Source organism: Vitis riparia, chromosome 15, assembly GCF_004353265.1.
Source record: "Vitis riparia cultivar Riparia Gloire de Montpellier isolate 1030 chromosome 15, EGFV_Vit.rip_1.0, whole genome shotgun sequence".
NCBI classification, from domain to species: Eukaryota; Viridiplantae; Streptophyta; class Magnoliopsida; order Vitales; family Vitaceae; genus Vitis; species Vitis riparia.
In genome coordinates this window covers 2,748,874-2,763,840 of record NC_048445.1, presented here as the reverse complement: position 1 = coordinate 2,763,840, position 14,967 = coordinate 2,748,874, and the positions used below count along the sequence as shown (strand labels likewise).

The window sequence follows — 14,967 nt, the reverse complement described above, 5'->3', positions numbered from 1 at the left end:
ATCTTTTTATGAAATATTGAGAGGTAATGCCCAGGGATGGAAACAGACTCCATGCCCTCTTAACACTACTCAAATAATGTATAACAAAAATCAGACCTCTTTTGTTTTTTTAATATATATAGAAATGACACAAGGATATGGATGGACAGGGTATAATTTGGTAGTATGGTAAAAAAATTTGGTATCGGATAAATAGTTTTGCAGGCCAACAGCTTCCCAAGGGCTGGGGCATCGCTGGGTGATCATTGGTTCTGATCACCCATGGTGAGAACCTGTGTTATATAAGCTATAAGAATCTCAAAAATCATGAAAATCAGAGTTAAACAAAATCTGCTTAGGAAGTCGAAGTGTTCAACCATTAACCAGCATTTCCATAACCAAATCGTTCCAAGAATCTATAGGCCCTGGCAAGCACCAATGCAGACAGTCAGTCTGCACTGTTGCATTTTTATCCTCTGCAAATGGATGGAACTGCCTGTAAGGCCCCGGGTGCCCGTCTGGCCTCAACAACGAAAGATGGGTAGTGTCTAATAGTTTCAGAATCACACCCCTTTCTGTACCTGCATCTGCAACTACCTTCTCAAATTCTTCCAGCTCGATATCACGCATTATCCTGTCTATATCTCGCATATCTATCTCACCTTCTTTGAAGGGTACCATTCTTTTACATGTCCCTCCACTGAACCACTCTCCATTCTCAAAGTGATCTGGTGTGGTAGTTCTAAGGAATACAAAGCCCTTGTGATCGGACCCTGTGACAAAGTTGAGAACCATCTGGAGTGCTTTCCGATACGCAAACTCAAACCCAAGCTCAGTCAAGTTCCTTCCAGGGCAGTAATGGCAGCCCATGACTGTATCATTCACATAGTAGATAGCAGTCTTGAGAAACCATTTCCCACCAGCAATCACCACATAGTCAAAGCTCTTGTACTGTTCAGTCCAATTTTTATCGAGTTTGTCGAGATGAAGCATAACATCAGATGAGGAAACTCCATTGATGTCTTCAAATATATCGGCTTCTATCAGAAAAGGGGTCCAAATCACTGAAAGGGTGAAGTTGTGGGAAGGAAAGTGCCATCTCTTGGATCTGTACTCCTCATCATGGTAGACCTCAACGGCTTCTTCTACCTGCAGCATATAGTAACCAGAATTTGATCGATAGCCATTAAAAAAGCTAAAACAATTCTCAAAAAGATGCAGACTAATGTCATTTAGAACAAAACACCATGTGGGGTAGGTGTAGAATGCAGCTTTGTTGGTTAGAAGTAACAATCTATAGTTCTTATCGCATTGATTGCAAATAAAGCCCAAGCAACAAGGATGGTTCATCAACCATTAAAGTTCCAGAGAAGACAAGAGGAGGGCATGGAAACGGAATCAAACCGAGGAAAATCATTCCACATGGTAATTTGGTGGGAAACCCAGCTCGGAAAATGACTTTTCAGCCTCTAAAAGGAGAAATTTACAAGAAAACTGGAAGCTGTCATCCACAATGAAATCAAAATCTTCACATAACTTAGCAGCATCAAAGGGAATATTGAGAAAAAAAAAAACGGACCACACAAGCCACCAAGCCTTGCCCTAATGTCTCAACCTTTGACCATGGAGTCAGGGACCAGGACCCAGCTCCATCTGAGTAAGAGGTTGATGGAACAGTCCAAAGGAGATCCACCATAGAACCCTTAGATAGAAGGGAATGCCTTAAATCACAAGATGACACAGGAAATGATGAATCACAGACAAGTTCTGGTAATGATCCTGAGTTTCTTCTACTCGTTCTGATGAAATAAGAAATGTAGGTGGGTAATCAACCAACAAACAATGCCGAAAATTATGCAAAACCAACTGAAAAATAAAACAATTCTTAGAGGAGAAATCAACACAAGGGAGATGGGAGATTTTCAGGATACCTGTGATAGAATGCAAAGCAGTGACTGCACATGATTGCGAGAAATGGAGTCCCCGATAAAAGCCCAAGATTTATTCCTCATTAAATCGAGAAATCTCTCTGGATTGAACCTGGGCAGCTCACAGTCTCTTGGATTCCACCTCCAGTATAAATACCCGGAATCCGGTCTGCCATTTCTCATACAATTTTGATGATTTTCAATGGCATGGCAGCTCTCATTAGTGTAAACTGGACCTGATGGGTCTGGGATCCAATCTCCAGTGAAAATATCACATTTTGCTGAATCTAGATTGCAGAAATGAAATCATTATCAGTGAGGTTGCAGGGCATACAGATTAAACTCAAAAACAACCCACCAAATATGAATTATAGCACACATAGAAGTCTGGGAAAAGACAAAGATTCAATCTAATGGTAGACATATTTGTCTATACCCAATGATAGATACTACCATTAGACAATTGGGTTATTCGTGAACTCCTTTCATTTTCTCGGGAAAATTGGATGAATGAAATCATAAGTACTCTCAGGAATGGAAAGCAGAGTTGCTAAATATGGGAAAATGAGCAGAAAAATCAGAAGAAAGGCAGGTTTAATCTACTTTATTATTGAAAAAAAAGGAATTAAAGAATGGAAAATCCATATCCTGTTTGGTTTCTTAGCATGGAAGTTGGGAAAATTAAAAAGAAAAAAATTGAACAGGTCTGGGAAAAAAAAAGGAGTAGCCCATCGATTTTTTTTCCCCCTTTTTAAGAAAAGAACACCCATTTACTTCATGTGATTCGAGGCCTCCACATTCACGCATGGTATCAAAAAAAGAAGGAAACAGGAAAAAACAAATCCAATTTTGATCTAAAAACAGGCAATTTTATAACTTACTAAAATGATTTTATTTTTTGGTTTGAATGAGAAGTTATACTCAAAGATCTTTATGGACAAAATGAAAAAAAAAAAAAAAACCAATTCGAATTTTCTCATTCATGCATGACTTGAAGAAAGAAAGAGAAAATGGGAGAAAAATGGCTCACCTTTCTGGGAAGTTTGGTTATCATTTCCAGGAAAATCAACTGAAACTGGGGTTTGAATGGGCAAAGAATCTTCCAGAGACTGTGTCTTTTGTTCTTCAGGAGCCAGAGACTCTGTTTTTCCTTCAAGAGGAGTCTCTACAGAATCCACAACACTAGAAAATCTGATTGAATCAGAAAACCAAAGGCGAACAGCAAGACCCATTAACACAAAACAGAGAGCACACTTCACAAATGTGTGGTTGTGCTTGTGAAGTGAAAATGGGTTCATTTCAAACCTCATTTCCTGCACCATCAAAGAGAGAAAATGAAGAAGAGAGAGAAAAGTTGCAGAGTTTTCAGAGCTACCAAAAAGAGTTATAGCAGGACGTGCGTTAAATATTAGTTGAAAAGAGAGAGTAACTTGGAATAAAGAAGAGTTGATAAAAGGACATGTCAGTTCATTTCTCTGTAGGTGTGGGTGTAAACCGTGGGGCAATGAGTGATGGTTTTTGTTGGGCTCTGTTTGGTTGGTGTGAAAATGGGTAGAGAAAGTTTCATACTTCTTCCGTTAAAAAAAATTCACATTTTGAAGCCTCTGGCTGAAAATTAAATTTTTCTTTGGAGACCCATTTAATTTCCAAATCTCAAAATGGATAGCATACTTCTCTTTCAATGGAAACTCTAGAGTTTTTTTATTATTATTTTTAAGTAATTTATAAGAAAATGAACAAAATTAAGGACCATATTGATGATCTTCCATTATTATTTTTAAAATTTATAATTTTAAAAAATAAAATACATAAATTAAGGCATAAATATTGTATATCAATTACCAATCTCTTTTTCTCTTACCAAATTTTGTTATAGCATTTAATCGAATAATTAATATATATATCTCATAATCAAAATCCTAACAAAAATAAGATTTATTTTCATCGAAATAAAATTTTGACTAAATAATTCTATATTTCCATTCTTTATTCCAATGTTTTGAACATATCCTAAAAAAACATGTTTTAGTCGCTCTCATTCCAATAAACATTCTCAATCATAGCTTATATTTTAATTAATCTTATTCACATACAACATTCTCATCATTGCTCATATTAACATCGTGTGACAAAATTCATATAAATATTATCCTAATCGACTAGTTTTTAAAATTTGATACCACGTTTATGTGTTATAAATGAATCACCATTGGTGACCTTGTTTGGGCAAATATGGATATGAACGTAGTAAGGTTATTGGTGTAATATGGGTCATAATTTTTTGTGTATGAAAGGACAAAATTGTATACAAAAATAAAAGAGTAAGGGAGATATGAGCATTAGAAGCAGGGGAGAGAATCTATGTCAAATGGTCTCCCAACTCTTTTGTTCTCTGGCTCTCTGTTTGCAAATGGAAAGTATGAAGGGAACAAAGGGGTAGTGTCCCCATGCACATGCCTTTGATCCCTACAGTGTATGGATGGTGTTATCACAGCTGTATCCTTCGCCAATGCTTTTATTGCTGGGTCACTTCTTGCCTGGACACCATTCATTTCCCAAAGCTGCATCCCTCTCTCCCTCTCTCTCTCTCTCTCTCTCTCTCTCTCTCTCCTCAATTTTTTTTGTTGTGGGTTTTTTTGGGTTTTGAAAATTGAAGAATTTTATATATATATTTCATTAGAAATTTATTAATTTTTTTAATTTTGATGAATAAATCCACTCTAGGATGTGGGGATTTCAAAATTAAAATCTCCCCCCCTCTCTCTCTCTCTCCTCAATTTTTTTTGTTGTGGGTTTTTTTGGGTTTTGAAAATTGAAGAATTTTATATATATATTTCATTAGAAATTTATTAATTTTTTTAATTTTGATGAATAAATCCACTCTAGGATGTGGGGATTTCAAAATTAAAATCTCCCCCCCTCTCTCTCTCTCCTCAATTTTTTTTGTTGTGGGTTTTTTTGGGTTTTGAAAATTGAAGAATTTTATATATATATTTCATTAGAAATTTATTAATTTTTTTAATTTTGATGAATAAATCCACTCTAGGATGTGGGGATTTCAAAATTAAAATCTCCCCCCCTCTCTCTCTCTCCTCAATTTTTTTTGTTGTGGGTTTTTTTGGGTTTTGAAAATTGAAGAATTTCATATATATATTTCATTAGAAATTTATTAATTTTTTTAATTTTGATGAATAAATCCACTCTAGGATGATTACCAACTTTTACACTAAGAATCAACCCATTTTCCCACTTTAATTTGATTTAACTTTTTGGCCAGTTTTCTTAGGTTTTGATTTAGGGTGTAAGTGTGACCTCTAACTTTAGGGTATGATGTCAACTTCAGTGTGTTTATTGTTTAAAGCTTCATCTAACTTTAAGGCATGAGGTCACTATCAATGTCAATGCTCCCTCTCCCCAAATATTAGGTTAGTCTCAGTACATATAATAAAGAATTATAACACCTAGATCTCATTATTAATTAATCATACATCAATATTTGCCCTCCAAGTTTAAATTATTCTTTAAATATTTTAGCCATAGTTTTACAATCAAAGATATTATCACTCTTTGGTGTATTTTCCCTTTATTTTAAAAGATATGATTATTTCAAAGATTAACATAATTGATCCGTAGATTGAGTATGTTATGTTTGCTTTCTGAAAATATTATAAAAAGAAAAAAATGTAAAAAAAATTAATGTTTGGTTTTAGTATAGATAATATAAAAAAATCTAATATAATTAAAATTAATTTAAAATTATATATTTTTAAATTATGTCATTTTAGGGAAATAAATAAAATGAGTTTACATAAATGTATAAAAATCATTTATTAAATTTAAATTATTTTTTATTTTTCTTCTATTTTTTCTTTCTATTTGATTTCCTTTGTATTGTCCCTCAAAATTTTTGAGAACCAATTATAGTCTTATTTTTACTTTTTGTATGTCATTTGTCTTTTTTTTTTTTTTAATTTTTTTTCCATTTCTAGATATATTTTTTAAGAAGTGAGATCTTGTTGAGACAAAAATGGTTGTTAAAAGTATTATTATATGGTATTTTTTAAAAACAAACATATAGCATTACTATTTTTATTTCTTAATATTAAAAAAAAATTATATTAAATGCCACTAGAAAACAAAGGCTATTATATTTACCAATGGCATTTTAATATTAGTTATTAAATTTTAATACCAACCACTGAATTTTAGCGTTATAATTTGAGCCTTTTCATGGTTCATAATTTAATTTTATTTGTTAATTAATCATATTTTTCCTTCTTTTTTTTAATAATGTATTTTATATCTTTAATTATATTTTTCATACCATAATCACTTAGAGGGCCAAACACTTAAAACCCACAAAGGGCCCAGTAGGAAATATGTGTCCCACAAGCCCATAGGGCTCAAAACAGAGTGAGCCCACCACTGAGGGGCACTGAGTCCCACAATCATTTGTTCTTGGACCTTGAAATTATGGGTGCCTACCCTCCCAAAGAGTACAGAAAAAAAAATTAAAAATCCTTTGCCCTTTTGTACCATATATGCCAATGATTGGACTGCCCAATCCCAATCTCTTTAGTAGGTTGGGCCTTTCACTTCTGATCCAGTCAAGTCAACTCAGCGACCCAACTCAGTCAAAAGAAATATCAATTTCTCGTGTGGATGCAGGGAAAAATAGAGAAGCAAAGTCCAGAAAGAACACATCAAAGTAAAACAACTTAAACTTGTTTTTTGTTTTTCTTCATTTTCCCCAACCATGAAAAACCAAAACAGCACAGCACTGAGGATATATTCTAAGCTGCAAACCAAGTTAAGGCTTTGTTTGGAAGTGATTATAGGAAGCACTTTTAACCCTTTTAACATTTGAAAATTTTCATCTTTCAAATACTAAAAAGGTCAGAAATGTTTCTTAAAATCATTGTCAAACACACGCTGAATCAAATTCCTTCTCTTTATATATTCAAGAAAAGTAGCACCCACACAGTATACAATGAGACAATATGAGGAATGAAGAATTTTCCTAATTTACAGAAGCAGATGCCAAACAGCACAAATCAGATTACTTCAATCGAATCAAACTACTACTAAAAAAAAAAAAAAAAAAGCTAAATGTGATTTCCTATAGGTTGTATTTTTGGTATGGTAAGAAATGTTTGTACAGGTGTTATTGAAAGAGATGTTTTCTTTCAATAAAATTCAAGGAGATTGTATTTACTAGTCTCCTTCATAGCACAACTTCAAGATCTTCCAGATGTTAGGCACAATGGAAAGGCGTGGTACTTCCAATGAGTTTTCTGTTTTATGCAGCAGACCTTCGAATTTTCATGCCAAATCCTCGCTTTGCCTTCTCAACCCTGTTCAAAATGTTGAGTCAAGATTCAGTACTAGTTTAGGGGTGATGCAACCATTTCTATTTCAATTTTCACAGCAACAAGATGAAGAAATTCATCACCTAAAATGGAGCCATATCCAAGGATTTTCAGTGGAAAACACTGTTTTTATGGAGTTTTGACATTTTCAGGAGAGTCTCTATTTGATACTAGTGATTATTTCAAACCCGAAACAATATATTTTCACTCGAATTCTAATTTCATTTAAGCTCACCTGCTATGTGTCCTAAAGCAGAACTTAGATTTTACTCTCTTTCAGATCCCCATGTAACCCTTGTCCGATTTACATACTAAGAACCCCTCTGACTGTACCTGCAATTAGCACAGAGAGGAGTCTACATGCATTCTGGAGTTTTCCTAGGGGTGGGTCATTAAGCACAGTGGATGGTTGATGGAAACATTCTACTAATTCAAGCAATTAAAACTTAGGAAAACACCAGTCAGAGAATTGGGGCTTACGTTGGAGCAAGTTTGCCAAGGCTCTCTAGCACTTCACCAGTGTCTCTATCTTGAACGCCTCCTGAAATATCAATGGTGTAATCCCTGTCTCTGGTAGTTGGGAGTCCTCTACTGGCAAGCAAATCTAGATCCTTTTGGTTCAGTTCTCTCCCATTTACATAAACACCAGTATTTCCAGCAGCACAATTCTCTGGCATGGGGTATTTGAATTCTTCAATGAATGGCTACAAGAAAGACAACATTTTTCATCAATATAATTTTGGGTAAAACCCAGATGAACTTAAAGTTGGTTTCAGAAATAATTTATCTTACAGGAATTATGCCAAGACAGCGCCCACCCATCATACCCCAGAATCCAGCGTAGAAATCATACCTGATAAAGGCAAACAGAGAGGGAAAACTATTAATGCCCCTGAAGTGTGAGAACCCGATTATAGAATTAGCTAACAAGCACACTGAAAATGCAACAAAGCACAGTATTCTGGAGCACGACTAAGGAAGAATCTCCAAGCTTCCATGTAAAAGAATACATAACTAGAATTCAGAAGGGACCAGGGTATATCTGAATACTTGCCAGACTACAATACTGATGGTGGACATAAAAGGTTACTCGCTTTAAATGTCAGATAATACCAATTTTCCCAGATAAAGCAAACACAATACTTTTGGGAGGAAAAAATTAATGCAACTGATTTTTTTTTTTGATAAACCAAGAGAAAAATCATATTAGAACACGCCAAAACAGGGGGCGCTCCCTAAGTACACCGGCAGTATACAAAGAAGGCCTAACCCAAGGCAACAAAGGAGAAAAACAAAAACCTAGAAAAGCCAAATAAGACCAACAAGTCAACCACCCAACAAATAATGCAACTGATGAGAGTCATTATATATAATATCCTTACCAGTATTCTCCCGGATGGATTGTTCCAGCTAGCTTTTCGGCCTTCTTAACTAGACGATCTGGTATAAGGTGCCCATTAACCATAACAATATTTCTGCCTTGCTCAATTGTCTGGTTAGGTCTAGAAGTGTCCCTAAGGTCCTTAATAATGCCAGCTAAAAATGGTTCCCCCCCTTTGTTGATTCCCAGATGATCATGTTCTCTGCTTGCATCCCCTGAATCTTGGGACACTACAGTATTCGAGAACTCGTTGAATGACACCTCCATCTCAGTTGCCACTGATACATCTTTCACTGAACTTTGTCGGGAGATGGTCTTTGATGGTATCACCTTCTCATGATCTGAGCAGCTACTTTGGTTTCCATTCCCAAAACGGTTCAATGCAAGATTATTAGAAGAATAATCAAAATGCTCTTGAAGAGATGAACCCGGAGGTGGTGGAGACAGGACAGCTTTCTTAGGCTGTTCAAGGGGATTGTCCACCTCTCTTGGAGCAATCAAACCTTCTTGACTACCCTCATTCTCAGGCGTGCTGGGAGATGAATGGAGGTTCTGTACCCTCTCAGGCTTCCTTGAGTTCAAACCTTGATCTGTTGGAACTGAACCAGCTTCTCTATCCATCGACTGAAAATCATATGCAGAATTATCATAATCATCAGAAGAGAAATTCTCGCTATACTGGTTCACATGGCCATGTGAATTTGAAGGGCACTCATCCACTAGCTGATTCGTGCTATCATCAATCTCCTTAGAAGTTTTCTCTGTTTCTTCATGAATAGAAGCAACAATTTTATGGCGGTTGACAGCAAGGAAGATTATTGCTGAGCAGGCCCCACACCGGATTTTCTGTTGATTCTTCTTTACAAGGAGTATCTTCTTTGGCAGTCGTAGCAATTCACAGCAATTACAGCATGTTATAAACGGGGCACCTCCGGCTAAGGGACGGCAATAGTGTCTGCCATTAAGGAGAACCTCCCTCTGGGGAAGGTGGTGAACAAAATCACTTGTTTGCGTGTTAAGGTCACTTGGCAATCTTGCGTGGGACTGTGAATCATGAGAAGGCATCGGAGGAGGATCGACAGTTCTAGGATTATAAACCCGTGGACCAAATGCAACAGGATTTTCTCGATGGTATGACATGGGATCATTTGGAATGTCAGGAAACCTTCTATTCAATAAGGCATTGGTTGGGATTGACCCTGGAACTTGTTGATGTCTAGTGTAACAAAGAAAACAAGAGCAAGAAGGATGGTGAAGGTTGGGGTCGTGGGGGTATGGTTCATATGGATTGGAATGAGGTTCCATGTATCCTCCTGAAAAGTATGCATAAGGTGGCTGTTGTCTGTAATGACCTGGTGCTTGATCTGGAGGTCGTCTTTGCCTAAGCATTTGGGGTCCAAAAACATCCTCATATCCTGGATTATGATTTGAACCGTGCATGGATGGATAGGAGCCATGCATACCCTTCTCATGCCTATTATCATAAGGAAATGGCTTGGTATAATGCTGGAAATAAGGAGGTTCTGAAACATGCTTGTCTGGCATGAAAAACGGCATTGAACTCCTTCTTGGACCAGAAGAGCTAGTTGGAAACCAAGCCTCAGAATCCTCATAAGCCTCCCCATGAAACATTCTCCTATCTAAAGGAACCTTTTCTTTAGGTTTGTCAGTCACATCACAAGTAAGATTTAATCGATCCTTCAACTCGTCAAGTTGTCTTATAAGCCTGGCTGGATCATGTCCAAAGTACTCAACTCTATTACCTCCATCTACGGAACTACTACCATCCCTCAATGGCTCTCCATAACCATAATTTGATGGTCCCTCGTCTGAGTAGGTAGATTGCGAATATCTCATACCTCCTCCAATATTTGTTCTTGGGTTTCTCCGAAACCCCTCCACCTCGCCTCTCTCCCCAAATCGCCAATTAGAACTCCGCTCTGATCTCCAGGATGTGCTTGCATTTTGGACATGGGACTTCAATTCCCCGGTTTCCTTTTCCATTTTTATACCACCCAATTCATCTCTATTTGTGTTCGTATCAAGAGCAGTCTCGACAACCCATTTATCAGCTCTGTCCTTAGAATGATCCCGACTTTTCTCAGCATCTGAACCCCTTTTACCAAAATTTGAAGAACTATCATTTGACTTGACATCTGCATCAGAAATGTCACTCGAGTTATTGAAATTCTCTGTTTCATTTTCCAATAAATTCCCAGAATTTAGGGAAACTCTTTCAACCCTTTCTTCATTGGACGTCTCTGATGAAGTGTCCGCGCCAGATTTTCTATTCTTTTTCCCTGTAAATTAAAAGAAAAAACAGTCAAACCCCCAAATTATTGAAAAAACCTCTCAACACTCCGTTTGTTTCTCCATAAAATGACCGAAAGCAAAAGAAACTAGACTCTAGGACCTCACGGTTTACATTGTTCTGATTTCAAAAGAATGAAAAACAATACCACATAGTTGAATTAGCAAATGGCACAAAAAGAATTCGAGATTTTTCATTCCTTTTCTTCTCCAGTAAATTCTCTCAGCAACCAAATAACGGTAAAGGAAAAACAGAGAGCAACAGAAATTGCGCAAAACACCTCCAAAACTCTGTTTGAAGAGAAAACATATGAAATTAAAGAAATCGAACCCTCTTGTCTCAACCGAGCAAAATAATTGCATCAGGAAATGGCAAGTAAATGATCCAATAATTTGACTACTACTCTTTCCCATTATTTTCTCGGCAACCAAACAGAGGTTAAAGAGAAAAATCAGCAATAGAATTGAAGAAACTGTAAATTTCGACCCACCCCAAGAACTGCTTGGGCAAACAGCACCCAAATAATCCGAGATCTCTATTTCTTTTCATTTCCCATTACTTTGTCTCAGAAACCAAACAGAAGGAAAAAGAACAAAAAAAACAATAATAAAATAATAAGCTGTAAAACCCCACCCACTCAAATCCTTGCATAAGCACAACAGCGCCCAAATAATCCGAAATTTCTATATCTTCTCATTTCCCATCACTTTTTCTCAGCCACTAAACATAGAACCAAAGAAAAACAGAAAGCGTAAAAGAAAATTGAAGAAACCGTGCCTTGAAGAACAGCACCGCAACTGCCACAGAGATAAACAGGCACATCAGGACGCTCTGGAAGAATATGCTTGCACTTTGGGCAACGAACCAAACGAACTTTAGCCGATTCAATCATTGCAGAAAATCGTACAAAAATAAAAATAAAATTTTGAGCTCTGAAGCTTCGAAAATCGCTTCCCAATAAAAGCAAAATGGGATTTTTTTTTTTTTTCTCTTTCTGAAAATGAAAAAAAAAATATAGAATTTTGGGAATCACTGAGATTCTCGAGAGCTAGAGGGCAGACAAATCCGAGCTTCTCCTCTGTCTTTTCTCCCTCAATTCTTTCGGATTGAGAGAGAGACACGCTGAGATTCTCGAGAGCTTGAGGGCAGACAAATCCGAGCTTCTCCTCTGTCTTTTCTCCCTCAATTCTTTCGGATTGAGAGAGAGAGAAAGAGAGAGGTGTGTACGGGTAGTGGCGGAGGCCGCGAGTACCCGGATCCTTCTTTTCAATGTTGCCACGTTGGCAATAAAGCACACCACTCAAATGAAGCGACGTCGTTTGGAGGAAGCTTGGGAAAAAAGATTTAATTATTACTCAAAATAATACATTGTTGCTTGCTTCATAAAAATGTTTAATAATGGATTTGAAAGCATTGTGAGACAGAGAAATTAGGAGTAATTGATTGATAAGAAAGAAAGGAATATTTTATTGAAGGGTTAATGATAATCCCTATTTTACAAATCTAACCCTCATATTTTAAAATATGGAATGTAATTTCTTTTTCTCATAAATATTTTTTGTCAATTTTTTTTAAGCTCTCACATTAATGTACTTTTAAAAAACAAAAATATTTATGTCTAATTGAGTTGAATCTAAAATTTTTAAAAATTTATCATTTTTCTAAATTACTTTGTCTAAAAAGAAAAAAATTTCAAGGGGGATTAATTCAATAATTATATGGATTTTAATAGGTTTCAATTTATTTAAAACTAATCTAATTAATTCAATTCTAGGGTTGATTAAAAGAGGTGTACTACACAAAAGTTTTAATTAATTAAGCCTAAGTTTTTATATTAACTAGTATTTTAATTTAACGTATAATTTTCACGAATGACAATGAGGTGAGTTTTATTTTCGAGTATTTGCCCATGACGATTGAACCCTTCGATTTTGAACTTTTTCTTTCATTTCTTTTCTAGTTTGATGCACTAAATTACTTTCGATATTTTCTTATTCTATGAGTACCCTCTTTTATTAGGCATATGAAGACACTGATGCAAAGAAATTAATAAAGAGAAGACGAATTTCATGAATTAAGATACCTAATCTTCATACTCATATCTCATCGACGAAAGCTACCTATCTTATTTTACTAAATCTCTCCTTTTTACTTAGGGAGCGTTCCACCATTAACTTTGATTGATGCAAACATCGTTCCTTCGTCATGAAATAAGTAATAAAAGGGAAGTCTTGGATCAAAACGCGTTTGTTATTAAAGAACACCGAGTAAGGGATAAAATATCCCTTCGAATTTGTCCCAAGACATGGAGGAGTGAAAGAAAGAAGATATCATAGTTAATAAAATGAGTCAACAACTCAAAAGTGAAAGAAATGACACATCTCAAGAATGAAAGCATTCGACAACAATTAAAGAAAAAGTCATAAGGCACAAACCAAAATCCATAACATAATATGAAAACCAAAATGAAAACGAGGTTTGAGATAAATAAACATATTTTAGATAAGTTTGAAAATTCATTTAAAACCCATGATGGGTTCAAGTGGGTTTAGGTATGACTTTATCCTATCTTACTAAGTCGGATTATATATAATATTAAATAAAAATTTATTTTAATTGATTTTTTTTAAACTTTTTAATATATATATATAATATTATATTTCATAAAAATAAATTATAATATGTATAATATTTATTTAGTTATAAGTTGTGTTTATTTTTAATAAAATTTAATATTTTCAAATTAAAAAAATTTAAAATAAGATTATACATTAAGATATTTATTAGTGCTAAATTTACTTTTTATTTTCCTGTATTAGCTTTGCAATTGTGAGATATTATTAAATTTTAACTCATTTTAAATTAGGGCATTTTGGAAAAAATGATTAAAATATGATGTTTGAAATTATTTAATTTTGTAAGTGAAGCTGTTCCTTCGATTAGTCTATTTTTTTGACTAGGTACAGTTTGTTCACCGCCGGCTCGGAAGAATTGTAGCCTTGGCAGTATCAATTTTTGCCTTGGCCAAAAACTCGGCGGTTGTCGGCAGACTTTTCTCTTGGGCAAACGCTACGTGCGCTCCCAATTTGCTAACTTCAAAACCAATTGTGGTGGAAGCAGTAAAAATTGGAGCCTTTCATTGGTGGAGGGAGATCCGAAGCATGGGATTGGGCGTGGTGGAAAGAAGAGAACCCTGCACGAAGTCAATATGAAAAGTCTGACGCGGAATCGGTCTTTGATTCTCTACCCCACACCTACAACTTGGTCTCGTGGTCCCTATTCATGGTCATTGTGTGCGTCTAGTGGTGAAATGACATATTATTCCCTATGATATGCCGCTATTCACGATATACTCCTTGAAACGTGCTAGAGTCACTGGTAGGAGGTCAGATTTTTCATGACAGCTCGGTTAAGGCCATAGGATCTGTTGAAACTTGAAAGTAGGATAGACCAAGCCTTTTCTTTTTCATTTTTAAGATTTTTTTTTTAAGTCTAGGCTGGCTCTCAACCACCTTAGGAATTGGGATTAAATCAAGTTGGTTGGTTCTTCAAGAAATTAAAGTGTTAGTTAGAATTTATTTAAGTTATTAAATCAAACCCTAATGATGATTTTCTTTCCATTTAAACCAAAATTAGGATTCACATAAATAAAAAATAAATACCATCTTGTGTCTTACTCATTTTTTGACCAATTCCACAAAAGAGTTCTTTGTGGTAGAGATTATGACAATTTGTTTGAAAAAATCATATTTTTCATTCATTAATTTTATGGGACCCTTGACTTACTTGAGCATTACTTCAAATTTTTCCAAGTGTCATGGAAAATTCTAATATATTTTTAAATATTAAATAAATTAAGAAGAAAAACTGTATAATTCATCTTAAAATAACGCGTTAATTTTAATTAATACTTTGATAGATATGAGATTGATGTAATATAAAACATTACAAAAACGTGTACTACTTTCAAAAATTGTCTGGTAGCTACTTGAATTGACT

General features: G+C 35.3%; 2 protein-coding genes across 3 annotated transcripts; both read right to left on the bottom strand.

Moving 5' to 3' along the window:
* Positions 1-166: 166 nt before the first annotated feature.
* LOC117932788 (protein trichome birefringence-like 25) lies at positions 167-3,341 on the bottom strand. The gene is made up of 3 exons (XM_034854116.1): positions 2,938-3,341; positions 1,911-2,194; positions 167-1,128 (listed from the first exon to the last, which is right to left on the bottom strand). The coding sequence occupies exons 1-3, from the start codon at positions 3,227-3,229 to the stop codon at positions 352-354; spliced, it is 1,353 nt and encodes a 450-aa protein (XP_034710007.1). The 5' UTR covers positions 3,230-3,341; the 3' UTR covers positions 167-351.
* Positions 3,342-6,840: 3,499 nt separating this feature from the next.
* Positions 6,841-12,207, bottom strand: LOC117932235 (protein ENHANCED DISEASE RESISTANCE 4-like). 2 transcript variants are annotated; one of them, XM_034853366.1, is made up of 5 exons: positions 11,746-12,207; positions 8,659-10,957; positions 8,069-8,129; positions 7,757-7,980; positions 6,841-7,261 (listed from the first exon to the last, which is right to left on the bottom strand). In XM_034853366.1, the coding sequence occupies exons 1-5, from the start codon at positions 11,858-11,860 to the stop codon at positions 7,207-7,209; spliced, it is 2,754 nt and encodes a 917-aa protein (XP_034709257.1). In that variant the 5' UTR covers positions 11,861-12,207; the 3' UTR covers positions 6,841-7,206. The 2 variants fall into 2 exon arrangements, with proteins under 2 accessions (XP_034709257.1, XP_034709258.1); XM_034853367.1 differs by lacking the exons at positions 6,841-7,261; positions 7,757-7,980; positions 8,069-8,129 and adding an exon at positions 8,148-8,449 and having other exon boundaries at positions 8,632-10,957.
* Between the last annotated feature and the right edge of the window lie 2,760 nt (positions 12,208-14,967).

What these genes read in the sequence shown, in the direction of transcription:
- LOC117932788 (XM_034854116.1), bottom strand. Translation starts at nt 3,229, where the DNA reads ATGGTGCAGGAAATGAGGTTTGAAATGAACCCATTTTCACTTCACAAG. An exon ending in TAACCAAACTTCCCAGAAAG is followed by an intron (nt 2,195 to 2,937) that starts GTGAGCCATTTT and finishes TCTGCAATCTAG; the next exon opens with ATTCAGCAAAATGTGATATT. An exon ending in TGCTTTGCATTCTATCACAG is followed by an intron (nt 1,129 to 1,910) that starts GTATCCTGAAAA and finishes TATATGCTGCAG; the next exon opens with GTAGAAGAAGCCGTTGAGGT.
- LOC117932235 (XM_034853366.1), bottom strand. Translation starts at nt 11,860, where the DNA reads ATGATTGAATCGGCTAAAGTTCGTTTGGTTCGTTGCCCAAAGTGCAAG. An exon ending in TTGCGGTGCTGTTCTTCAAG is followed by an intron (nt 10,958 to 11,745) that starts GCACGGTTTCTT and finishes TTTAATTTACAG; the next exon opens with GGAAAAAGAATAGAAAATCT. An exon ending in ATCCATCCGGGAGAATACTG is followed by an intron (nt 8,130 to 8,658) that starts GTAAGGATATTA and finishes TGCCTTTATCAG; the next exon opens with GTATGATTTCTACGCTGGAT.